The sequence below is a fragment of the Narcine bancroftii genome, chromosome 6 (genome assembly GCF_036971445.1).
Source record: "Narcine bancroftii isolate sNarBan1 chromosome 6, sNarBan1.hap1, whole genome shotgun sequence".
In the NCBI taxonomy this organism is placed as follows: Eukaryota; Metazoa; Chordata; class Chondrichthyes; order Torpediniformes; family Narcinidae; genus Narcine; species Narcine bancroftii.
The window spans coordinates 252974156-253001807 of NC_091474.1; the positions used below are offsets into that span (position 1 = coordinate 252974156).

The window sequence follows — 27652 nt, forward strand, 5'->3', positions numbered from 1 at the left end:
GTTCCCCAAGTCTCTTGGTACCGCATGACCACTACCCCCTAACTGACTATAACCTATATCCTCCTTGGTGAAGACATTTGCAAAGTATTTGTTAAATTCCTCTGCCATCTCCTTGTTTCCAGTAATAATTTCACCCTTGCCCATTTTCAAAGGGCCAATTTTAGACCAAACCAATTTCTTCCTCTTCACATACTTAAAAAAGCTTTTGCTATCCTCCGCAATATTATCTGCTAATTTCCTCTCGTACTTCATTTTCCCGTCTCTTATGGCTTTCTTAGTTACCCTCTGATGTTCTTTGAAGGTTTCCCAATCCTCTAATTTCCCACTCCGCTTCGCTATCTTATAATTACTCCCTTTGGACTTGATAATGCACTTGATTTCCTTAGTTAGCCAGGGCTGCCATTTGCATCTCCTAGAGCCTTTCCTCCACTTTGGAATAAATTTGTCCTGAATCCTGTGAAAAATGTCCATAAAAACCTGCCATTTTTCCCCAGTTGTCCTCCCAGCTAGTGTATCTTCTAATTTTATTTTGGATAGCTCCTCCCTCATAGCTGCAAAATTCCCTTTATTTTATTTTTCTCTAAGATCTCCTCTCTTCTAAATTCCAGTGGATACTGTCTCAGATGACTTGATCTTCCTCATAGGCTAACCCCTTCATCCTGGAATCAACCTGGTGAACATTTGCCTTCTTGATAGCTTCCTGCACCTGCAAACCCACCTTTGTGATTCATGCACAAGCATTCCCAAATCCTTCTGCACGGCAGCGTGCTGCAACTGCTTGCTGTTTAAATAATATTCTGACTTCAATTTTTCCTTCCAAAGTTCCACATTTGCCAACATTGCACTCCATCTGCCAGACCCTGGGCCACTCACATAACCTATCTATAATATTTGTGTGATTAATTCTGGAACGTCATGGCTGCAGGGAAGAAACACTCTAATCCTGAAGTTATTACTTCCACACTGCCGAGACTGCTCCCCGACAGGAGGAGGACAAAGAGAGCTCGGCTTGGATTTTAACCAATCTGATTGAGTTTTTCAAGGAGGTTACCAGGAAAGTTGATGAGAAAATAATGTGGCTGTTGTCCACATGGGCTTTAGTAAGGCCTTTGACAAGGTCCCACATGGAGGTTAGTCAGGAAAGTTCAGACGCTAGATATTCATGGTGAAGTAGTGAACTGGATTCGACAATGGCTGGACGGGAGAAGCCAGAGAGTAGTGGTGGATGATGCTTCTCAGACTGGAGGCCTGTGACTAGTGGTGCCTCAGGGATCGGTGCTGGGACCATTGTTGTTTGTTGTCTATCAATAAATTGGAGCAGCAAGTTGGCAGATGACACAAAGGTTAGAGGCGTTGTGGTCAGTGAGGAAGGTTTTCAAAGCTTGCAGAGGGATCTGGACCAGCTGGAAAAATGACAGATGGAATTTAATGCAGACAATTGTCAGGTGTTGCAATTTAGAAGGACAAAGCAAGGTAGAATCAGGTTTACTGTCATGAACATGTGTCAGAAAATGAGTTGTGCAGCATTATTCTGCATTACAGGTGCAAAGTTGCTATAAATTACAATTCAGAAATACAATATTTTTAAAATATGCAAAAAAAGAGAAAAGTGAAGTCCTGTCCATTGGTTCAATTTCCATTCAGAAATCTGATGGTGGAAGACATGCACTGTAAGCGGCAGGGCAGAAGAATCTGGGAATACAGATATTTTATTTGTTGCAAGTGGTATCACAGGTGGACAGGTTTGTAAAGAGAGCTTTTGGCATATTGGCCTTCAAAGTATTGAGTCCAGGAGGTGGGATGTTATGGTGAAGTTGTATAAGACATTGGTGAGGCCCAATTTGGAGGATTGTGTGCGGTTTTGGTCATCTAACTACAGGAAGATAATAAGATGGAAAAAATGCAGAGAAAATTTAGTAGGATGTTGCCCGGACTTCAGGAATTGAGTTACAGGGAAAGGTTAAATAGGTTAGGACTTTATTCCCTGGGGTGTAGAAAAACAAGGGGAGATTTGTATTTAAAAATGATGAGGGGGACAGACAAAGTAAATTCAGATGGGCTTTTTCCACTGAGGGTAGGTGAGTTACAAACCAGAGGACATGGGTTAAGTTTCCATGCCTATTGAGGTGCACAATGCCTCTTCATCCGAATGAGAACATATGTTTCTAATTTACTCTTTCTAGTTCCTGCCTCATCCCTTCATAATTAGCCCTTCCCTAATTAAACACTTTCCGATTTCATCTGCTTTTATCCTTGTCCATAGCTATGCTAAATCTCAGGGAGTTGTGGTCACTCTCACCAAAATCCTCCCCCACTGAGAGGTCCACCACCTGACTAGCTTCATTACCCAGAATTAGATCCAATGTGGCCTCTCCTCTCATCAGGTGGTCCACATACTGTGTCAGGAAACCTTCTTGAACATACCTGACAAATTCTGTCCCATCTATCTATCTTGCAGTCAGGAAGTGCCAGTCAATGTTTGGATCTGACTGGGAACTGAGACAGGGGTGAAGAGTGGTGGGGGTCACATGGACTGGGGCAACATTTTGCTCTGAGCACCCCTCACAGCACTGTCTCCTGTACCTCAAGGTTCCCCACTGAGCACTATGTTCTGGTACACACAGCGACAATGAACAGCAACCCATGGGTGACCAAGTACTCGGGGCCAAATCCTGCGGCCGACCCCCGCAGGATGAGGAGGATCATCGCAGAGGACCCCGAGTGGTCCCTGGCTACTGTCCCACGACTCGTACACCTCTGCATTGCCCACATCGTCCGCAACTTTGCCGGTAGGTCAGGGTGGTGCCAAGCTCTGGGATCCAGTCCGGTCCGGGATCCAATGGGAATGGCATCCAAACCTGGGATCCAGTCTTGACCTAAGATCTGGCCCAGTCTGGAATTCAATTGGAATGCTGTCCAAACCTGGGATCCAGTCTGGCCCTGAGGTCCAGAGGGCAAGTTGCCCCAGCCCTGGGGTCCGGTGGGCTCAGGTCCAGCTGGATCTCTTCCTAACCCTCTCCCTCTCACCCACAGCACGCTCCCTCTCTCCCCACAGAGCACCCACTCCCTCTCCCCTACCCCACAGAGCACCCAACCCCCTCTCTCAGAACACCCACCCCCTCTCCCCTCCCCAGAGCACCCAGTCCCTCTCCCCCTTCCCCCCACAGTCCACCTACCTCTCCCCCCCATCTACAGTCCAACCATCCCTTCACCCCCCTCCCCTCCAAGGTACACCCACACCCTCTCTTCCCCTCCCAACCCCCACGGTGCACCCACATCCTCTTTTCCCCCTCCCCATGGTGCACCCACATCCTCTTTTCCCCTTCCCCATGGTGCACCCACACTCCCTGTCCCTCCACAGTGCACCCATCCCTCTCCCCCTCCCACCTTACAGAGCATCCACCCTTCTCCCCCCCAACCCCACAGTGCACCCACCCCTCCGTCTCCCCCTTCCACCCTACGGAGCATCTAGCCCTCCCTCCCCAAAGAGTGCCAACCCTCTCCACTTCCCACCAAAGTGCACCCATTCCTTCTCCCCCTCCCCACAGACCACTGACTCCTTCCCCCTCACTACAGAGCACCCACCACCTCTCCCCTTTCCTCCCACAGTCCGCCCACTGTTGACGGAGCTGCCCGCACAGCACAAGGCCTCAGTGTTGGCCCAGCTGCCCTGCTCCCTCCCTCTGCAGGTGACGGCCAATCTTGTGAGCGATGACGGCTACTGGCGCCGGTGCTGCCTTCAGTGTTGGCAAGTGTGCGACCCCTCCCTGCATGGTGGCAGCTGGAAGCGCATGTTCTTTGAGCGGCTGCTGAAGAAGGTGGTGGAGTTCTTTGTCCCTGATACCACAGAGCCGAGGGTGGTCCTGGATCTGATCCCCCTCTGCAGGGACTCAGTGAATAGGCTGGAGATTGACCAGCTCCTACCACCAGTCAGGCAGGCGGGAGACAGGCCAGAGGAGGAGGGCTCGGACACAGGGAGCGAGAGTGAAGGTCTGACCACGGACCACTTTGACTTCAACCTGCTGCTGAACGATCTGCCACTTCTGGAAGAGCTAGCGGTGACCTATGGGGTGAAGGACTGTGGCATGAACTTCCAGTGGAACGTCTTCCAGTTCACAGCCCAGGACTGCTCCTCCTTGGGCAAGGCCATTCATGACTGCCCAGCCCTGAGGGTGCTGAGGCTCCCTCGTAACCGGATCGATGACCAGCGCCTGAGGGTGCTGGTCAGGTACCTGATGAACCACCCTGCGCTCGTGGAGCTCGACCTGTCGCACAACCTGATCGGAGACGTCGGTGCCAAGGCCTTGGCCAAGCTCCTGCTGCACTCCGGGCTGCAGACCCTCTGCCTGTGCGACAACAGCATCGCCGCCTTTGGGGCCAAGGCCATCGCCTACAAGGTGCGCCGCTTCTCCTCGCTCCGCTGCCTCAACCTGCGGCTGAACCAAATTGGTGATGAGGGCGGGGAGGCCATCGCACGGGCCCTGGCTACCTCCTCGGTGGAAGACATCAACCTGGCAAGCAATGAACTGTCAGAGCGTGTGGCCACGGCCATATCCAAGGTCCTGATGAGGAATCAGACCCTTCGGGGCATCAACCTGTCCTGCAACAACATCGGACCGGTCAGTATAACATTGTGAGAAGTAGAGATGGGGTGGATAGCCAATCCCTTTTCCTCAAGCTGGGAGCAGGAAACATCAGAGGACATCTTGTTACATACCAGACAACAGCGAGAAAAAATAGCCCAGATGGTGTTATGCAGTATTTAAAATAATATTTTAAATTATTAATCAACAATTATATAACACTTATCTAAACTTAGCTAAATTTATATACAATTATCTAACTGAAACTCTAACTATGTGTGAGTATATTGGTGTGTGTGGAACACCCCAAGCCACTACAGCTCAAGGCTCATTTCTCAAGGCAGTTCAAAGTTCAGTTTCAGAAATTCAGTGATGACAAATGGGTTGGAAATTGATGCGACGCACAGGCCTTAGAATAGTGAGACACATAGGCCTTAAGTGGATGCGACACGCAGGCTTTAAGATGGTTGAGACGTACAGGCCTTAGAATAGTGAGACACATAGGCCTTAAGTGGATGCTGGTGATAAAGGACAACCTTGACGAGTTGATTGAGTTAACTTAAAAGATTCCAAAATCAAACCATTCATCAATACTCTAGCTACTGGTTTACTATATAGAGCCCTAATCCAACCAATAAAAGAAGGACCAAACTTAAATTTCTCCAAAACTTTAAACAAAAAATTCCATTCAACTCTATCAAATGCTTTTTCTGCATCTAAGGATATCATCATCGGATGATCTAAAGATTGTCGAAATCTATTAATCAAACTAATCATGCGCAAAATGTTATCTGAAGCATATCTATTCTTTATAAAACCTGTTTGATCAAAATGATTCAACTTTGGTAAAAATTTAGCCAATCTTTTCGCTAATATTTTAGCTATTATTTTATAATCTACATTTAACAACGAAATTGGTCTATATGAAGATACTTTCAAAGGATCTCTTTTTTAGGAATTACTGTAATTAAAGCACTAGAACAAGACTCAGGTAATTCATAATGTTCTTCAACTTGACTTAATACATCCCCAAACACTGTAGATAAAACATCATTAAAAATTTTATAAAATTCAACCGAAAATCCATCATCACCAGGCGATTTACCGTTCGGCATTTCCAGCCTAGCCATTTTAATTTCCGAATCAGTAAATGGTTCTTCTAACTCCTGTATATCTCCATCCTCTAATATCGGTAAATTCAACTGTGATTAAAAAAAAAATCAATCGATCCAGTTTCCTGTTTTCCTTCATTTGTATATAACTTTTTATAAAATGAATAAAATTCATCATTAATCTCATGAGGTTTATAAGTAATAAGAGAATTCTGTCTAACAGCATTAATAGTCCTCGATATCTGTTCTTTCTTTAATTGCCATGCCAGTACCTTATGTGCTTTCTCTCCCCATTCGTAATACCGTTGTTTAGTCCTATTAATCACACATTCAAATTGATAAGATTGCAAATTATGTCTCAATTTCAACCTAGATAATTCTATTTTCTGATCTTCTGTAGCATCTTTCTGAAATTCCTTTTCTAACTCATCGATCTGTTTCTCTATTTGTATCCCATTATGATACCACGCTTCCAGAATCATCTTGTTCAAATTCAAGGTTCAATTTATTGTCATAGTAATAAAACTATGTCCTATTACATGAAATTTCTTTGTGCTTGCTGCAAGGCAGACAGATTTGCCACCAGCAGAAATTGCCAAAGTGCCTCTTACATTTTTTAGACTTTCAGTCAGAGAAAGAGAAGCAAAGGAGAGTCCCCCCAGAGTTACTGAGTGTCCGTATATTCACTTCCAGTGGTTCTGCGGCCACCCAGACTCCAGATCCAAACCTTCAACACAGTCAGGAACCCTTTAACACCCTCGGCACCCCCTCGCATCCCATTTCTGATACCTGGTGCCCTTCCAGCCAGTTTGAGCCAGTCACCAGCATTCCACAGCCCAGCGTGTCTCCCAACAGCAGTCTCCTACAGTCCACAGCCTCTGCAGATTCCTCGCTTTGAGTCACCGGCTGCCCACTGCAAGCACTGGTTCCTCAGCCTCAGAGCCCCTCACTGGTCTGCCACTGTGGTCACTGTCCCATGGGTCATCTCCTCCACTTCTCCTCAGACAAGGTGAGCTTTCTGTCCTCTAGTCCCCCGCTCCAGTCCTCTGCTTCCCAGGACTGGAGCAACCCCTCGTGACTGCTGCCAATCAACAAGTGCTGTCATCTTGGGTGCAGACCCTGTGTGAAAATATATTGCCGACTTTTCGGCCCTGAGCTCTTCTTCAAGGTCATGGGTACATTCATTTTGTCTTAAGGGTGTTTTAGGTGGAAATTGTATTTTCAGTCCAAAGCCTCCACAGGTCTCACACTACATTCTAACCAAGTGTTTTAAAATGGTGCCTGTGGATGGTGCGTGGTCTGTCCTGTTGTGTCTTGAATTAGACCTAAGCATCTGCCGATGTTCTTGTTTCCCTCCACAACAATCCTTCAACTCACAAACATGCTAGAGAAACTCTTCAAGGCGTACACAGTGAATGGTTGGGTACTGAAGAGTGGGGGAGAACAGAGGGACCTGGGAATACAGGTACAGAATTCCCTGAAAGTGGCGTCACAGGTGGACAGGGTTGTAAAGAGAGCTTTTGGCACATTGACCTTCATAAATCAAAGTATTGAGTACAGGAGCTGGGATGTTATGGTGAAGTTGTCTAAGACATTGGTGAGGCCCAATTTGGAGGATTGTGTGCAGTTTTGGTCACCGAACTACAGGAAAGATCTCAATAAGATAGAGGCAGAGAAGATTGACTAGGACTTCAGGAACTAAGTTACAGGGAAAGGTTCAACAGGTTAGGACTTTATTCCCTGGAGCGTAGAAGAATGAGGGGAGATTTGACCGAGGTATTTAAAATTATGAAGGAGACAGACAGAGTAAATGTAGGTCAGTGTTTTCCACTGAGGGTAGGTGAGATACAAACCAGAGGACATGGGTTAAGGGTGAAAGGGGAAAGGTTTGGAGGAACATGAGGGGGAACTTCCTCACACAGAGAGTCATGGGGGTGTGGAACGAGCTGCCAGCTGAAGTGGTGAATGTGGGCTCAATTTTAACATTGAAGAGAAATTTGGACAGGTACATAGATGGGAGGGGTATGGAGGGCTATGGACTGGGGGCAGGGCAGTGGGACTAGGGTGGAAAAATGGTTCGGCACAGACTAGAAGGGCCAAAGGGCCTGTTTGTGTATTATAATGTTCTGTGGTGTAGTTTGTCCTGTTGGCTATAATTCTGGAATTCCTTTTATAAATAAAATCATTGTACACTTTCTCTGTTAGGGAGTGCAATCCAATTTGTATCCGGGAGGGGGCATCATCACCCTCAAAAAAATAAAATGAATCTCATTTCGCTGCCAAAAAAATTATTTTTTTAACTAAGTAACCAGCTGCCTCCTAAATCTAGAATCCCATAAATTTTTCCATGGATATTCTGGGTACTTTACAGTTCCATATAAGCTGCCAACATGCTTATTAAGGATTTTTAAAAAGGTTTGGTGTAGTGGAATGGACAAGGACTGGAAAAGATGCTGCAGTCTTGGCAATATATTAATCTTCACACAGTTGACTCTGCCAATTAGAGTGATGGGCAAGTTCACCCACCTACTCAAATCTTCTTCAATTTTACTAAGTAACAGGAGTTCATTAAGTTTATATAAATTCTGAAGATCATTTTCTTCCATTATTCCAAGGTATTTAATGCCACCCAGTGCAGTCAAAATTTGTTAGTGGGATGATTTCACTTTTCCCAGTTTACCTTGTATCCTTGAAACTTGGCCATAAGCTTTTAATCAAGTCTGTAATTAATTTAGTAAGGGAATTAACTGGATCTGTTATATACAGGATTACATCATCTGCCTCATCTGCCATAAGATTAATTTTGTGATTTGTGTGATCCATTATAAAGACCCTTTATATCCAAGTCTTGTATAAGTGCCTCTGCCAAGGGTTTAAAGCCAAGAGAAAAAGTCCTGGCGATAAGGGGCAACCCTGTTGACTCAACTTGCTCAAAGGGAACGTTGTCAAGATCTGTTCATTAGTGGCAGCCCTGGCTTTTGGTCTGTGATAAAGGGTTTTAACACAGTTAATAAACAGTTGTTCAAACCAAAGCTTGACCAAGACTCTAAACAAGTGGGGCCATTCCAGCTTGTCAAGGCTTTCTCAGCATCCAGAGCCACAGTGACACTCGGTTCAGCCTTAGACGTTGCAAAATAGATAATATTAAAGGTTGTTTTAATAACATAGGTTGTTGGCCAATCGGCATTTCAAAATAAACCCATTCTGGTCAGGATTTATTAATTTTGGCAGGTATTGGCCAATTTATAAAGACCGTGGGGGAAAAAGCAATGGAGGACCTCACTTCCCAGAATGCAGTGTGGCAGAGAAACGCCTCCATAAATGCTGCAGCCAGTCATACAGCCCTTCCTCTGCTGCTTGAAGTTCTGGGAGGGCAGGTCCACCATCATTTTTCCCCACGGTCTTTATAAATTGTACGCGATAGTGCTACCAACATTCCCACACTATATAAACTTCCCCACCTGTTTAAAAATTGTCCACTATTGCCATTTATTGCTAGCACTTCCCCACGGTCCCTTATAAAGGTTCATATAGGTCGGCACAACAACAGGAGCTGAAGGGCTCGTACTGTGCTGTACATAAAACTGAATGATGTTATAATTAGGCATGATTTATTTTGTTCAAATATAAGATCATAATACATTGATCAGGATTAGGGCAGGTCCACCATGATGTCAGTAGTGAAAGGTAGAACAGTCCTAACTCAGGGGATGGCTCATTGCAACAAGATAGAGAGGGTGCAGAGAACAAAACTGTTGCCTGGGTTTCAGCATCTGGAATACAAGGAGAGATTGAGCAAATTAGGTCTTTATTCCTTGGAACGTAGAAGGGTGAGAGGGGATTTGATCGAGGTGTTTAAGATAATGAGAGGGATGGATAGAGTTGATGTGGAAAGGCTTTTCCCATTGAGAGCAGGAGAGATGGAGACAAGAGGTCATGGGTTGAGAGTTGATGGGCAAAGGTTGAGGAGTAACCTGAGGGGGAACTTCTTTACTCAGAGAGTGGTTACTGTGTGGAATGGGCTTCCGGGAAAGGGGGTGGAGGCAGGGTCAATTTTGTCATTTAAGAAAGAGTTGGATAAGTATATGAATGGGAGGGGGATGGAGGGATATGGGTAGAGTGCTGGTAAGTGGGATTAGAGCTGGGTACTTGGATCAATGTGGACTAGAAGGGCCAAATTGGCCTGTTTCCGTGCTGTAATATAAGGGTGAACACGTGCAGTGTCCCAGTCAGTGGTGAAGTGTGAAAAGCCAAACCCCCATTCCTATCCCAGGACACTGGATGGACAATTTAGTGGGATGCAAGTGTGAAAGGGGCTTTAGTCAGGTCTTGGGGATATTCTGATTTATATAAGTTTGTGTAGAACTTCTCCCCTCCCATGATTCCCACACTAAGATTGACCCCTTTTTGTTACCAACACAGTCTGAATACCTTCTATCTGTAACCCTGTTGAACCATTCGCCTTTGACCCTATTTGGATTCCGGATGGCATTTGAATCTCACTCCTTCAAAAATCAGAATTTTGCCAATTTATTAGAGAATTTTGCCAATTTATTAGTTATTCTGTGAGATAAACTGTCCCTCCGTTTCCAATAATTTTATTTTACAGGACATGTTAAAAGCCTTCCTTAGGGGACAGATAATCTCATATACAAAAGATATTAAGAAGAAATATATGGTAGACATAGAAAGAATGAAAACAGAAATGCTGAAATCCCTGGTTTGGGGTTGGGGGGGGGGGGGGTGTTTCTGTCCAATTTAAATCTTTCATGAAAGCCAAAGTAGTCTTGGCTGCTTTGATTTTGGATATTGTTTGGATCCTGACTTATCCAGGGCAGGATCCAAACAGAAATTGAAGAATATTTTGTCATTCCCCCGAAACCCTAAGGAAGATATCTTGAATAAGGGATTCATGATCGTAATTAGGTGCCTTTCGGTTTAAAAATGTCCATGAGGCTGAAAAAAGCTGACAATTAACTAATACATATCGGGCTGACGAGTCAATTATAGTTTCTCCAATGTTACAGAGGAATGTCAAGCAATTGGAATGTTCTTCATCAGAATTCCTTCTTGACTTGAGCAAGCTCCCTCCTACACTTCATTAAACTTGCACTTCAGTCAGGGAAAAAAAGCACTGGACTATTGTATATAATGGGGCTCTTGTTCTTGGTGACACCCTTTTGTGAGTGAGGAGACAGGGTTGGTAGGTTTCAAAGACAAGGACTCTGAACACAGATTTAATGAGGAAGGGTTTTATTTACAAAAGGCAAGTGTGGGAAGTGGTAACTGATTCAGCGAGTGCACACTGTATTTACAGCAGCTGTGGGAAAGAAATAGTGGATAATTAATAATTAACGTGCAGAAAATAGCGTGGGAACAAAATCTACACACGCACGCACACACCCACACACACATACACACACTCACGCCACACACATTCACCCCCCACCTACACACTCCTCACACCCACACTCACTCCCTACACACATTCACCCCACACATACTCACTCCCCACACACCCATTCACCCCCACACACACCCACATTCACTCCCTACACACACTCACCCCACACATACTCACCCCCCACACACACTCTCACGCCACACACACTCAACCCCACCCACAGACACCCTCCCCCCACACATTCCACACACACAAACATCCCCACATACACTCCCCCCCCGTGCACACACTCACCCCTCCACACACGCACTCGCCCCCCCCCACACGCACTCGCCCCCACACACCCCCCCCCCACTCACTTCCCACACAGACTCATCCCACTCACCCCACGCCCACCCACTCACCCCACACACAATGAACTGGTATATACAGTGATCAAGGAAAATTCTCTATGATGCCCCACCACCCCTTGACTCAGTGCAGGCACAGCTCTATGCTACATGGGGCACTAATTAAACACTTCCAACCCTTTTAGCAGGGCACACCTTACCAACAGTTTCTCCAGCAACCTTCCACATTTCTAGGCCTGGAGTGAAGCAGGGTGGTCCCAAGCTGGCAAAGAGGGAGAACAAAGAACACGTGGCACCTTTATAGTGCTGGAGGGTCCAGCCTAGAATGGCTCAGTGCCAGGAGGATTAATCCAATTACAACAGCCAATGGCCCAAGACCAAGTACAGACAGGCAGGCTGGAGAGTGCAGTCCAGGTAATTTACATTTGACAATCAGTAAGGGTGTGCACTAATAGGTGGGGCAGAACCAAACCTTGATTGGCATGTGGTAGGGGACAGTGCTGTCACATGACAGACACAACCCTTCCCAGTACAAGCAAGATTTTTTTCCGGTCTCTAGCCTGCAGATGGGTTGAGCACAAGAACTTGATGGGCCTGTTCAATTATTATCGGTTCATTAAAGTGTTCTTGTCCCATATGTCTACCATCCAGCCAGTGATGAATGCTATGGGGTTATTTCCTTCAGAGCCTGCTATCGTTAATAATATAGATATTGGCTATGGTTCTCTCGCTGGTCTATTATCCCCAGTAGAAAGTCATTTTCCCTCAACACACTAAGGGAGGAACCTATCTCTGTTAGTTGATCCTTTCCCCTCCCAACTTGTTCCTCCACAGCAGCCACGTGGGAAATAAGCTTGTTTAACAGGATTTTGATGAATCCCTTCACTTTTGGAGACCATCTTATTTGAGATAGCTTCATTAACAAGTTTACAGATGCTGGGTGGCAGTGAGAAATGTGAGGAGGATGTTATGATGCAGGGTGACTTGGACAGGTTGGGTGAGTGGGCAGATGCATGGCAAGTACAGTTTAATGTGGATCAATGTGAGGTGATCCACTTTGGTGGCAAGAACAAGAAAGCAGATTACTATCTGAATGGTGTCAAGTTAGGAAAAGGGGAAGTACAATGAGATCTCGGTGTCCTTGTTCATCAGTCTCTGAAAGTAAGCCTGCAGGTACAGCAGGCAATGAAGAAAGCTAATGGCTTATAGAAACATAGAAGATAGGAGCAGGAGTAGGTCATTTGGCCCTTCGAGCCTGCTCTGCCGTTCAACGAGATCATGGCTGATCTTAAAGTTCAGTACCCCGTCCCCGCCTTCTCTCCGTAACCCCTAATTCCCTTATACTGAAGAAATATATCTAATTCCCTCTTAAATATATTCAATGAACCTGCCTCTACTGCTCTCTGTGGCAATGAATTCTACAGATTCACCACCCTCTGGGTCAAGAAATTCCTCCTCATCTCGGTCCTAAATGGTTTGCCTATTATCCTCGAACCATGGCCACGGGTTCTGGACTCCCCACCACTGGAAACATCTCTTCCGCATCCATTCTGTCCAGTTCTGCCAGAATTTTATATGTCTCTATGAGATCCCCTCTCAATCTTCTAAACTCCAGCGAGTACAATTCCAATTTGCGTAATCTTTCCTCATAAGTCATTCCTGCCATTCCAGGTATCAGCCTGGTGAATCGCCTCTGCACTCCCTCCATTGCAAGAACATCCTTCCTTAGATAAGGTGACCAAAACTGCACACAATACTCCAGGTGGGGTCTCACCAAGGCCCTGTACAGCTGCAGTAAGGTATCCTTGTTCCTATACTCAAACCCTCTTGATATGAAGGCCAACATACCATTTGCCTTTTTAACCGCCTGCTGTACCTGCATGCTCGCCTTCAGTGACTGGTGCACAAGAACCCCTAGGTCTCTCTGCACTTCCCCATCTCCCAATCTATTGCCATTCAAATAGTAATCTGCCCTCTGGTTTGTATTACCAAAGTGGATAACCTCACATTTATCCACATTGTCGTGCATTTGCTATGTATCTGCCCAGTCCACCAATTTATCCAAATCACACTGGAGCTTCCTGACCCCCTCTTCAGTGCACACAACCCCTCCTAGCTTAGTGTCGTCTGCAAATTTGGAGATATTACATCCAATCCCCTCATCTAGATCATTAATGTAAATTGTGAACAGCTGGGGTCCCAGTACAGATCCCTGTGGCACCCCACTGGTCGCTGCCTGCCACTCAGAAAACGAGCCGTTTATCCCAACTCTCTGTCTTCTATCTGCCAGCCAGTTCTCAATCCACATCAATACCTTGCCCCCAATCCCATGAGCCTTGATTTTTTGCATGCCAGTCGTTTATGTGGAACCTTATCGAAGGCCTTTTGGAAATCCAGGTACACCACATCCACTGGCCTACATAACAGGGGGAGTTGAGTATAGGAGCAAAGAGGTCCTTCTGCAGTTGTACAGGGCCTGGGGAGACCACACCTGGAGTACTGGGTGCAGTTTTGGTCTCCAGGTTTGAGGAAGGACATTCTTGCTATTGAGGGAGTGCAGGTTAGGTTCATGAGGTTAATTCCCAGGATGGCGGGACTGTCATATGCTGAAAAATAGGAGGGCTGGGCTTGTATATACTGGAATTTAGAAGGATGAGAGGGGATCTGATTGAAACATATAAGATTATTAAGGGTTTAGACACACTAGAGGCAGGAAACATGTTCCTGATGTTGGGGAGTCCAGAACCAGAGGCCACAGTTTAAGAAGAAGGGGTAGGCCATTTAGAACAGAGTTGAAGAACTTTTCACCCAGAGAGTTGTGGATCTGTGGAATGCTCTGCTTCAGAAGGCAGTGCAGGCCAATTCTCTGGATGCTTTCAAGAAAGAGTTCAATAGAGGTTTTTAAAGATAGTGGAGTCAAGAGATATGGGGAGAAGGCAGGAACAGGGTACTGGTTGTGGTTGATCAGTCATGATCACAGTGAATAACTGCTGGCTTAAAGGGCCATATGGCCTACCCCTGCACCTATTGTCTATTATCTCTTTTAATCTCCTGCAGGAGGACCTGAATCTCCCTCCTTCAACAGTTGCTCTTGGGCTGGCTCTGTTCCAGGGATGAGTCCCTCTGTAGACCTTGAAGCTTTTGCAGCAGCCATTTTTCTGATGGCCCGTTGCTGAAGTGAATTCTATTGTAGAAGATTAATTTTATTCGGTGAAGAAATTATATGGTTTGTTTCTTTGGTTTTTTTTTTGCTCATATTCTAGCTTCTCAACTAGCTTTTTTCACCAAGAATCACCCAAGTGCTTTTAATGGTGTTTAATTAGATTTTTAGATTTAATTAGCTTAATTAGATTTTTCTGAGGAGCCCCGAGGCTTGCATCCTCCTATCTCTGCTGCATCATGTAACCCCAGAGAGGATTTTTAAGCATAGGAACGATAAGCCATTTGGAGGAGTACAGTATAAACTCAAAAGATGGTCAGCATGGCTTTGTGAAGAGAAGGTCGTGCCTCACAAGTCTAATTCAGTGTTTGATGAAGATAGGGTAGTAGATGTGGTCTTTAAGCCATTTGGAGGAGTACAGTATAAACTCCAAAGATGGTCAGCATGGCTTTGTGAAGAGAAGGTCGTGCCTCACAAGTCTAATTCAGTGTTTGATGAAGATAGGGTAGTAGATGTGGTCTTTAAGCCATTTGGAGGAGTACAGTATAAACTCCAAAGATGGTCAGCATGGCTTTGTGAAGAGAAGGTCGTGCCTCACAAGTCTAATTCAGTGTTTGATGAAGATAGGGTAGTAGATGTGGTCTTTAAGCCATTTGGAGGAGTACAGTATAAACTCCAAAGATGGTCAGCATGGCTTTGTGAAGAGAAGGTCGTGCCTCACAAGTCTAATTCAGTGTTTGATGAAGATAGGGTAGTAGATGTGGTCTTTAAGCCATTTGGAGGAGTACAGTATAAACTCCAAAGATGGTCAGCATGGCTTTGTGAAGAGAAGGTCGTGCCTCACAAGTCTAATTCAGTGTTTGATGAAGATAGTGGAGTAGATGCGGTCTATAAGCCATTTGGAGGAGTACAGTATATACTCCAAAGATGGTCAGCATGGCTTTGTGAAGAGAAGGTCGTGCCTCACAAGTCTAATTCAGTGTTTGATGAAGATAGGAGAGTAGATGCGGTCTATAAGCCATTTGGAGGAGTACAGTATATACTCCAAAGATGGTCAGCATGGCTTTGTGAAGAGAAGGTCGTGCCTCACAAGTCTAATTCAGTGTTTGATGAAGATAGGAGAGTAGATGCGGTCTATAAGCCATTTGGAGGAGTACAGTATATACTCCAAAGATGGTCAGCATGGCTTTGTGAAGAGAAGGTCGTGCCTCACAAGTCTAATTCAGTATTTGATGAAGATAGGGGAGTAGATGCGGTCTATAAGCCATTTGGAGGAGTACAGTATATACTCCAAAGATGGTCAGCATGGCTTTGTGAAGAGAAGGTCGTGCCTCACGAGTCTAATTCAGTGTTTGATGAAGATAGGGGAGTAGATGCGGTCTATAAGCCATTTGGAGGAGTACAGTATATACTCCAAAGATGGTCAGCATGGCTTTGTGAAGAGAAGGTCGTGCCTCACAAGTCTAATTCAGTGTTTGATGAAGATAGGAGAGTAGATGCGGTCTATAAGCCATTTGGAGGAGTACAGTATATACTCCAAAGATGGTCAGCATGGCTTTGTGAAGAGAAGGTCGTGCCTCACGAGTCTAATTCAGTGTTTGATGAAGATAGGGGAGTAGATGCGGTCTATAAGCCATTTGGAGGAGTACAGTATATACTCCAAAGATGGTCAGCATGGCTTTGTGAAGAGAAGGTCGTGCCTCACAAGTCTAATTCAGTGTTTGATGAAGATAGGAGAGTAGATGCGGTCTATAAGCCATTTGGAGGAGTACAGTATATACTCCAAAGATGGTCAGCATGGCTTTGTGAAGAGAAGGTCGTGCCTCACGAGTCTAATTCAGTGTTTGATGAAGATAGTGGAGTAGATGTGGTCTATAAGCCATTTGGAGGAGTACAGTATATACTCCAAAGATGGTCAGCATGGCTTTGTGAAGAGAAGGTCGTGCCTCATGAGTCTAATTCAATGTTTAATGAAGATAGGGGAGTAGATGTGGTCTTTGAGCCATTTGGAGGAGTACAGTATATACTCCAAAGATGGTCAGCATGGCTTTGTGAAGAGAAGGTCGTGCCTCACAAGTCTAATTCAGTGTTTGATGAAGATAGGGTAGTAGATGTGGTCTTTAAGCCATTTGGAGGAGTACAGTATAAACTCCAAAGATGGTCAGCATGGCTTTGTGAAGAGAAGGTCGTGCCTCACAAGTCTAATTCAGTGTTTGATGAAGATAGGGTAGTAGATGTGGTCTTTAAGCCATTTGGAGGAGTACAGTATAAACTCCAAAGATGGTCAGCATGGCTTTGTGAAGAGAAGGTCGTGCCTCACAAGTCTAATTCAGTGTTTGATGAAGATAGTGGAGTAGATGCGGTCTATAAGCCATTTGGAGGAGTACAGTATATACTCCAAAGATGGTCAGCATGGCTTTGTGAAGAGAAGGTCGTGCCTCACAAGTCTAATTCAGTGTTTGATGAAGATAGGAGAGTAGATGCGGTCTATAAGCCATTTGGAGGAGTACAGTATATACTCCAAAGATGGTCAGCATGGCTTTGTGAAGAGAAGGTCGTGCCTCACAAGTCTAATTCAGTGTTTGATGAAGATAGGAGAGTAGATGCGGTCTATAAGCCATTTGGAGGAGTACAGTATATACTCCAAAGATGGTCAGCATGGCTTTGTGAAGAGAAGGTCGTGCCTCACAAGTCTAATTCAGTATTTGATGAAGATAGGGGAGTAGATGCGGTCTATAAGCCATTTGGAGGAGTACAGTATATACTCCAAAGATGGTCAGCATGGCTTTGTGAAGAGAAGGTCGTGCCTCACGAGTCTAATTCAGTGTTTGATGAAGATAGGGGAGTAGATGCGGTCTATAAGCCATTTGGAGGAGGACAGTATATACTCCAAAGATGGTCAGCATGGCTTTGTGAAGAGAAGGTCGTGCCTCACAAGTCTAATTCAGTGTTTGATGAAGATAGGAGAGTAGATGCGGTCTATAAGCCATTTGGAGGAGTACAGTATATACTCCAAAGATGGTCAGCATGGCTTTGTGAAGAGAAGGTCGTGCCTCACGAGTCTAATTCAGTGTTTGATGAAGATAGGGGAGTAGATGCGGTCTATAAGCCATTTGGAGGAGTACAGTATATACTCCAAAGATGGTCAGCATGGCTTTGTGAAGAGAAGGTCGTGCCTCACAAGTCTAATTCAGTGTTTGATGAAGATAGGGGAGTAGATGCGGTCTATAAGCCATTTGGAGGAGTACAGTATATACTCCAAAGATGGTCAGCATGGCTTTGTGAAGAGAAGGTCGTGCCTCACAAGTCTAATTCAGTGTTTGATGAAGATAGGGGAGTAGATGCGGTCTATAAGCCATTTGGAGGAGTACAGTATATACTCCAAAGATGGTCAGCATGGCTTTGTGAAGAGAAGGTCGTGCCTCACGAGTCTAATTCAGTGTTTGATGAAGATAGGGGAGTAGATGCGGTCTATAAGCCATTTGGAGGAGTACAGTATATACTCCAAAGATGGTCAGCATGGCTTTGTGAAGAGAAGGTCGTGCCTCACAAGTCTAATTCAGTGTTTGATGAAGATAGGAGAGTAGATGCGGTCTATAAGCCATTTGGAGGAGTACAGTATATACTCCAAAGATGGTCAGCATGGCTTTGTGAAGAGAAGGTCGTGCCTCACGAGTCTAATTCAGTGTTTGATGAAGATAGGGGAGTAGATGCGGTCTATAAGCCATTTGGAGGAGTACAGTATATACTCCAAAGATGGTCAGCATGGCTTTGTGAAGAGAAGGTCGTGCCTCACAAGTCTAATTCAGTGTTTGATGAAGATAGGAGAGTAGATGCGGTCTATAAGCCATTTGGAGGAGTACAGTATATACTCCAAAGATGGTCAGCATGGCTTTGTGAAGAGAAGGTCGTGCCTCACGAGTCTAATTCAGTGTTTGATGAAGATAGTGGAGTAGATGTGGTCTATAAGCCATTTGGAGGAGTACAGTATATACTCCAAAGATGGTCAGCATGGCTTTGTGAAGAGAAGGTCGTGCCTCATGAGTCTAATTCAATGTTTAATGAAGATAGGGGAGTAGATGTGGTCTTTGAGCCATTTGGAGGAGTACAGTATATACTCCAAAGATGTTCAGCATGGCTTTGTGAAGAGAAGGTCGTGCCTCACAAGTCTAATTCAGTGTTTGATGAAGATAGGGGAGTAGATGCGGTCTATAAGCCATTTGGAGGAGTACAGTATATACTCCAAAGATGGTCAGCATGGCTTTGTGAAGAGAAGGTCGTGCCTCACGAGTCTAATTCAGTGTTTGATGAAGATAGTGGAGTAGATGTGGTCTATAAGCCATTTGGAGGAGTACAGTATATACTCCAAAGATGGTCAGCATGGCTTTGTGAAGAGAAGGTCGTGCCTCACAAGTCTAATTCAGTGTTTGATGAAGATAGGGGAGTAGATGTGGTCTTTAAGCCATTTGGAGGAGTACAGTATATACTCCAAAGATGGTCAGCATGGCTTTGTGAAGAGAAGGTCGTGCCTCACGAGTCTAATTCAGTGTTTGATGAAGATAGGGGAGTAGATGCGGTCTATAAGCCATTTGGAGGAGTACAGTATATACTCCAAAGATGGTCAGCATGGCTTTGTGAAGAGAAGGTCGTGCCTCATGAGTCTAATTCAGTGTTTAATGAAGATAGGGGAGTAGATGTGGTCTATAAGCCATTTGGAGGAGTACAGTATATACTCCAAAGATGGTCAGCATGGCTTTGTGAGGAGAAGGTCGTGCCTCACAAGTCTAATTCAGTGTTTGATGAAGATAGGGGAGTAGATGCGGTCTATAAGCCATTTGGAGGAGTACAGTATATACTCCAAAGATGGTCAGCATGGCTTTGTGAAGAGAAGGTCGTGCCTCACAAGTCTAATTCAGTGTTTGATGAAGATAGGAGAGTAGATGCGGTCTATAAGCCATTTGGAGGAGTACAGTATATACTCCAAAGATGGTCAGCATGGCTTTGTGAAGAGAAGGTCGTGCCTCACAAGTCTAATTCAGTGTTTGATGAAGATAGGAGAGTAGATGCGGTCTATAAGCCATTTGGAGGAGTACAGTATATACTCCAAAGATGGTCAGCATGGCTTTGTGAAGAGAAGGTCGTGCCTCACAAGTCTAATTCAGTGTTTGATGAAGATAGGGGAGTAGATGCGGTCTATAAGCCATTTGGAGGAGTACAGTATATACTCCAAAGATGGTCAGCATGGCTTTGTGAAGAGAAGGTCGTGCCTCACGAGTCTAATTCAGTGTTTGATGAAGATAGGGGAGTAGATGCGGTCTATAAGCCATTTGGAGGAGGACAGTATATACTCCAAAGATGGTCAGCATGGCTTTGTGAAGAGAAGGTCGTGCCTCACAAGTCTAATTCAGTGTTTGATGAAGATAGGAGAGTAGATGCGGTCTATAAGCCATTTGGAGGAGTACAGTATATACTCCAAAGATGGTCAGCATGGCTTTGTGAAGAGAAGGTCGTGCCTCACGAGTCTAATTCAGTGTTTGATGAAGATAGGGGAGTAGATGCGGTCTATAAGCCATTTGGAGGAGTACAGTATATACTCCAAAGATGGTCAGCATGGCTTTGTGAAGAGAAGGTCGTGCCTCACAAGTCTAATTCAGTGTTTGATGAAGATAGGGGAGTAGATGCGGTCTATAAGCCATTTGGAGGAGTACAGTATATACTCCAAAGATGGTCAGCATGGCTTTGTGAAGAGAAGGTCGTGCCTCACAAGTCTAATTCAGTGTTTGATGAAGATAGGGGAGTAGATGCGGTCTATAAGCCATTTGGAGGAGTACAGTATATACTCCAAAGATGGTCAGCATGGCTTTGTGAAGAGAAGGTCGTGCCTCACGAGTCTAATTCAGTGTTTGATGAAGATAGGGGAGTAGATGCGGTCTATAAGCCATTTGGAGGAGTACAGTATATACTCCAAAGATGGTCAGCATGGCTTTGTGAAGAGAAGGTCGTGCCTCACAAGTCTAATTCAGTGTTTGATGAAGATAGGGGAGTAGATGCGGTCTATAAGCCATTTGGAGGAGTACAGTATATACTCCAAAGATGGTCAGCATGGCTTTGTGAAGAGAAGGTCGTGCCTCACAAGTCTAATTCAGTGTTTGATGAAGATAGGAGAGTAGATGCGGTCTATAAGCCATTTGGAGGAGTACAGTATATACTCCAAAGATGGTCAGCATGGCTTTGTGAAGAGAAGGTCGTGCCTCACGAGTCTAATTCAGTGTTTGATGAAGATAGTGGAGTAGATGTGGTCTATAAGCCATTTGGAGGAGTACAGTATATACTCCAAAGATGGTCAGCATGGCTTTGTGAAGAGAAGGTCGTGCCTCATGAGTCTAATTCAATGTTTAATGAAGATAGGGGAGTAGATGTGGTCTTTGAGCCATTTGGAGGAGTACAGTATATACTCCAAAGATGTTCAGCATGGCTTTGTGAAGAGAAGGTCGTGCCTCACAAGTCTAATTCAGTGTTTGATGAAGATAGGGGAGTAGATGCGGTCTATAAGCCATTTGGAGGAGTACAGTATATACTCCAAAGATGGTCAGCATGGCTTTGTGAAGAGAAGGTCGTGCCTCACGAGTCTAATTCAGTGTTTGATGAAGATAGTGGAGTAGATGTGGTCTATAAGCCATTTGGAGGAGTACAGTATATACTCCAAAGATGGTCAGCATGGCTTTGTGAAGAGAAGGTCGTGCCTCACAAGTCTAATTCAGTGTTTGATGAAGATAGGGGAGTAGATGTGGTCTATAAGCCATTTGGAGGAGTACAGTATATACTCCAAAGATGGTCAGCATGGCTTTGTGAAGAGAAGGTCGTGCCTCACGAGTCTAATTCAGTGTTTGATGAAGATAGGGGAGTAGATGTGGTCTATAAGCCATTTGGAGGAGTACAGTATATACTCCAAAGATGGTCAGCATGGCTTTGTGAAGAGAAGGTCGTGCCTCACAAGTCTAATTCAGTGTTTGATGAAGATAGGGGAGTAGATGTGGTCTATAAGCCATTTGGAGGAGTACAGTATATACTCCAAAGATGTTCAGCATGGCTTTGTGAAGAGAAGGTCGTGCCTCACAAGTCTAATTCAGTGTTTGATGAAGATAGGGGAGTAGATGTGGTCTATAAGCCATTTGGAGGAGTACAGTATATACTCCAAAGATGGTCAGCATGGCTTTGTGAAGAGAAGGTTGTGCCTCACAAGTCTAATTCAGTGTTTGATGAAGATAGGGGAGTAGATGTGGTCTTTAAGCCATTTGGAGGAGTACAGTATATACTCCAAAGATGGTCAGCATGGCTTTGTGAAGAGAAGGTCGTGCCTCACAAGTCTAATTCAGTGTTTGATGAAGATAGGGGAGTAGATGTGGTCTATAAGCCATTTGGAGGAGTACAGTATATACTCCAAAGATGTTCAGCATGGCTTTGTGAAGAGAAGGTCGTGCCTCACAAGTCTAATTCAGTGTTTGATGAAGATAGGGGAGTAGATGTGGTCTATAAGCCATTTGGAGGAGTACAGTATATACTCCAAAGATGGTCAGCATGGCTTTGTGAAGAGAAGGTTGTGCCTCACAAGTCTAATTCAGTGTTTGATGAAGATAGGGGAGTAGATGTGGTCTTTAAGCCATTTGGAGGAGTACAGTATATACTCCAAAGATGGTCAGCATGGCTTTGTGAAGAGAAGGTCGTGCCTCACGAGTCTAATTCAGTGTTTGATGAAGATAGTGGAGTAGATGTGGTCTATAAGCCATTTGGAGGAGTACAGTATATACTCCAAAGATGGTCAGCATGGCTTTGTGAAGAGAAGGTCGTGCCTCACAAGTCTAATTCAGTGTTTGATGAAGATAGGGGAGTAGATGTGGTCTATAAGCCATTTGGAGGAGTACAGTATATACTCCAAAGATGTTCAGCATGGCTTTGTGAAGAGAAGGTCGTGCCTCACAAGTCTAATTCAGTGTTTGATGAAGATAGGGGAGTAGATGTGGTCTTTAAGCCATTTGGAGGAGTACAGTATATACTCCAAAGATGGTCAGCATGGCTTTGTGAAGAGAAGGTCGTGCCTCACAAGTCTAATTCAGTGTTTGATGAAGATAGGGGAGTAGATGTGGTCTATAAGCCATTTGGAGGAGTACAGTATATACTCCAAAGATGGTCAGCATGGCTTTGTGAAGAGAAGGTCGTGCCTCACAAGTCTAATTCAGTGTTTGATGAAGATAGGGGAGTAGATGTGGTCTATAAGCCATTTGGAGGAGTACAGTATATACTCCAAAGATGGTCAGCATGGCTTTGTGAAGAGAAGGTCGTGCCTCACGAGTCTAATTCAGTGTTTGATGAAGATAGGGGAGTAGATGTGGTCTATAAGCCATTTGACACTGTCCCCATGGGAGACTCGTTTAGAAAGTCATGGGATCCATGGATTCAGAAATGACTTGCCTGTAGGAAACAGAGAGTAGCAGTGGAGAGAAAGGTATTTGCCTGGAGGGTCAGTGGCTCGAGATCTGGCCTAGGACCCTTCGTGATTTTTATAAATGACCTGAATGATGAGTCAGGAAGTTTGCAGATGATACGGTTTGGAGGAGTTGTGGATGGAGCTGAAGGTTGTTGAAAGTTTCAAAAGGATTTAGACTGGATGCAGAGTTGGGTGGAAAAGTAACAGATGGTGTTCAATCTGGATGTGTGACATTATGCATTTTGGAAGGAAAGAAGAAAGAGGAAAAAATCCCCCCCCCCCCACAAATTCTAATCCTACCCCTCTCACTAAATGCATTCGTCAGTGAATAATATGTAAAGAATCAAGTTTTGGCTCCTGAAAATTCCCAGAGCACCGCCACCTATGTATTCAAATTATGATAATAGTCCATATCTTGTCAAATTCAATCTTGATCTCTTTAATGTTATATAATTTTCTCCAAACACAAGCAAAACATAACATCCTGCATCCATTGCATATGAGTCAGTGGTAAACTATCTTTCCACTTCATCAAAATTGCTCATCTGGCTATCAATGAAGTAAAGACTACAATTATTTTTTGAATCAAGTTCAAGGAAATATTTTCCTGTTGAGGATAACCAAACAAAGCAATAAAGGGGGAAAGTTTCCACTTTAATCCTAAGAATCTCTGATAAAGTTTGGAAAAATTGTTCCCAAAAATCTTATAGCTTTGGGCATTCCCAAAACATATAACCATGTAACCACTTACAGCACAGAACAGGCCAGTTCGGCCCTACTAGTCCATGCCTTAGCAAATCCCCACCCTCCTAGTCCCACTGACCAGCACCCGATCCATACCCCTCTAGTCCCTTCCTATCCATGTAACGATCCAGTCTTTCCTTAAATGTAACCAATGATCCCGCCTCGACCACGTCTGCCGGAAGCTCATTCCACATCCCCACCACCCTTTGCGTAAAGAAATTTCCCCTCATGTTCCCCTTATAATTTTCCCCCTTCAATCTTAAACCATGCCCTCTAGTTTGAATCTCCCCCACTTTTAATTGAAAAAGCCTATCCACGTTTACTCTGTCTGTCCCTTTTAAATTCTTAAACACCTCGATTGTCCCCTCTCAATCTTCTACGCTCCAGCGAAAAAAGCCCCAGTCTGCACAACCTTTCCCTGTAATTCAAACCCTGAAATCCTGTCAACATTCTCGTGAACCTTCTCTGCACTCTCTCTATTTTGTTTATATCTTTCCTATAATTTGGTGACCAAAACTGTACACAGTACTCCAAATTTGGCCTCACCAATGCCTTGTACAATTTCATCATAACCTCCCTACTCTTGAATTCAATACTCCGATTTATGAAGGCCAACATTCCAAATGCCTTCTTCACCACACCATCTCCCTGAGTATCAGCCTTGAGGGTACTATTTACCACAACTCCTAAATCCCTTTGTTGCTCTGCACTCCTCAATTGTCTACCATTTAATGTATATGAATCTTATGAATCAGAGATGCCTCAAAGATTTTACATTTATCACATAGTGGATCAACATCAGAATAAAAATGAGATGGTTTAACTTTGGACATATGTATTCTATGTACCACTTTAAATTGTAATAAACAATGTCATGCACAAAATGAAGGTCAAGTGTAGTATCCCAATCTTCATCTGGAATTGATGTATTCAAATCTCTTTCCCATTTGTTCTTGATTCCCCTCTCTAAACATATTCTTAGATCCATCAGGTTATTATAAAGAGTTGCTATCAATCCACCATGAGAAAATGTTACATCATAAAGTAAATCAAGGATATTGGTTTCAGGAATACAAGGGAAATTAGGAAGTATGGACAGATCAAAATGCCTCATCTGTAAGTATCTAAAAGTGCCTGTTCGGAAGATTAAATGTAACTGTTAATTTTTCAAGTGAAGCAAACTAACCTCAAATATACAGATTCCTAAAATTGTTTATACCCAATTGGACCCACTCATTGAAACCTACGTCCAAAATAGAGGGTTGAAAAAGATGATTCTTAATAATAGGGCTAGCAAGAGAAACATTGGGAAAGCCAAAAATTGTTTCTAAATTGTGCCCATGTTCTTAATCTACGTCTCATTATCGGATTATCCATCAGTTTCAAAAAGGAAAAGGGTAAATAAGAACCTAAAACTGCAAACATTGCTAATCTTTCAGAAAAACTCAATTCCATTTCTATCCAAGAGGGATGATCATCTAAACTTAGTATCAAAATATATTATTAATAGTAAATTTTGTATATTGACTACCCGTTAGTAATATCTAGAATTTGGGAAAGATAATCCCCCATTCCTTTTGGTCCTTTGAAGATAAATAAGCCTTGTTTATACAGGCTGTTTATCTTACCATATATGTCAATAAATAATTGAATCTAATGAATTAAAATAAGTGTTAGGTATAAAAATTGGTAAAGATCAGAACATACAAAAATTTAGGTAAAATGTTCATTCTAATTGCATTATTAAGTCCAATCATTGTCCCAACAATATCTTTAGTCTGGTTAATTAACCCTAAAAAAAAGTTCTCTTAATGTTCTTACAATTCCCAAATATTTGAATCAGTCTTTAACTGCCATATATTTCAGTGTATAAGTAGACCCCCATTTTTCAGCCTCATTTTAAGGGTTTTATTGTATATGTAACGAATAAGTCGACCCCAGTTTTCAGAATGCCTGAGTGGTCCCATGGTCCAGCCTATAATTCGACCCCTCTCCTCCAAATATCGCGATGCCTGAAATGGCCCATTGACTGGCGTATATATCGATTCCCAAAGGTGATGTAGAGACAAAGATAAGCGTATACAGAGCCGTTGTCATACCCACACTCCTGTTCGGCTCCGAATCATGGGTCCTCTACCGGCACCACCTACGGCTCCTAGAACGCTTCCACCAGCGTTGTCTCCGCTCCATCCTCAACATCCATTGGAGCGCTTACACCCCTAACGTCGAAGTACTCGAGATGGCAGAGGTCAACAGCATCGAGTCCACGCTGCTGAAGATCCAGCTGCGCTGGATGGGTCACGTCTCCAGAATGGAGGACCATCGCCTTCCCAAGATCGTGTTATATGGCGAGCTCTCCACTGGCCACCGTGACAGAGGTGCACCAAAGAAAAGGTACAAGGACTGCCTAAAGAAATCTCTTGGTGCCTGCCACATTGACCACCGCCAGTGGGCTGATAACGCCTCAAACCGTGCATCTTGGCGCCTCACAGTTTGGCGGGCAGCAACCTCCTTTGAAGAAGACCGCAGAGCCCACCTCACTGACAAAAGGCAAAGGAGGAAAAACCCAACACCCAACCCCAACCAACCAATTTTCCCTTGCAACCGTGTCTGCCTGTTTTCCCTTGCAATCGTGTCTGCCTGTCCCGCATCGGACTTGTCAGCCACAAACGAGCCTGCAGCTGACGTGGACTTTTTACCCCCTCCATAAATCTTCGTCCGCGAAGCCAAGCCAAAGAAGAAGATATCGATTCCCAAAGATTGATTTGATGGGTGTTGGCTGGAGGTAATTGCCATCATGGAGGGTCCATCAACCCAAAGCAACTCGCGACAAAAGTATGAAATGAGTTTTAAATTGAAAGTGCTAGAAATGGCCAAGATAACCAACAGTTGTGTGGCTGCAAGAAAATTTGATGTATATATGAAGTTGGTAAGAGACTGGAGAAAAAAAGTCGAGGTGTTAAGAAAAATACCAAAAAGGTAATGTTTGTTGAGAAAAGGAATCACTCATTGGCCAGAGTTGGAAAATCATGTTACAGAATGGATACATGAACAAAGGCAAGATTGCTACATAGTCACCCAAAATAAAATAACAACCTTCGCACTGCAGTGGGTTAAGTCGCACCCAGAAAGTAAAGATTTTGGGGCTACAGTAGGCGGGTGCAACCATTTCATGGACAGAAAAATCTGGTATTACGACAAAAAAACAAAAATTGCTCAGAAACTACCAAAAGATCTTAAAGTTGCAAGTTTTCACCAGTTTATTATACGTAACCAGCAGAAACACAAATTTGCATTGGCAAATATTGGAAACATGGAGGAAAAAACATAAATTTCGACGATATAGGCAATAGAACAGTGGCATAGAAAGGTGTGAAAACTGCACAAATCACCAGGACAGGCCATGAAAGGACCAGGTTTACCATGATGTTATTCGTGCACAGCCGACGGGACAAAGTTAAGACCCGTGGTAATCTTCAAACTAAAATAAAATTCCCTGCAGGTATTTTTGTGGAAAAGGATGAATGGATGAAAATGGTGTAAAACTATGGATAGATAATGTGTGGAACAGGCAGCCAGGTGGTTTATGCAAAGAACGGTGTTTGCTGGTCAGTGATGCATTTCGTAGCCACTAAACTGTGATTAGCACTACATAATACTTACATGGCGGTTATCCCGGGTGGTTTGACATCTATATTGCAACCTCTCGATGTCTGCTTGAACAAGCCATTCAAAGACCATTTGTGTGAGGAATGGAATACATCATGTTGAGTGTAGAAAAGTCATTTACCAAAGGTGGGGCAATACTTGTTGC

At 44.1% G+C, this 27652-nt stretch overlaps 1 protein-coding gene across 3 annotated transcripts in view; it reads left to right on the top strand.

The window, feature by feature from the left end:
• The window catches only part of tcte1 (t-complex-associated-testis-expressed 1), a 43726-nt gene that overhangs the window by 8776 nt on the left and 7298 nt on the right, over positions 1-27652 (top strand). The window contains exons 2-4 of one of the 3 annotated variants that reach the window (XM_069887994.1): positions 2590-2789; positions 3610-4619; positions 24907-24954. In XM_069887994.1, the coding sequence (XP_069744095.1) occupies positions 2630-2789; positions 3610-4619; positions 24907-24924 (1188 nt within the window). In that variant the 5' untranslated portion in view covers positions 2590-2629 and the 3' untranslated portion in view covers positions 24925-24954. The remainder of the gene's footprint in view (positions 1-2589; positions 2790-3609; positions 4620-24906; positions 24955-27652) is intronic. The other 2 variants (XM_069887992.1, XM_069887993.1) reach the window with 2 other exon arrangements.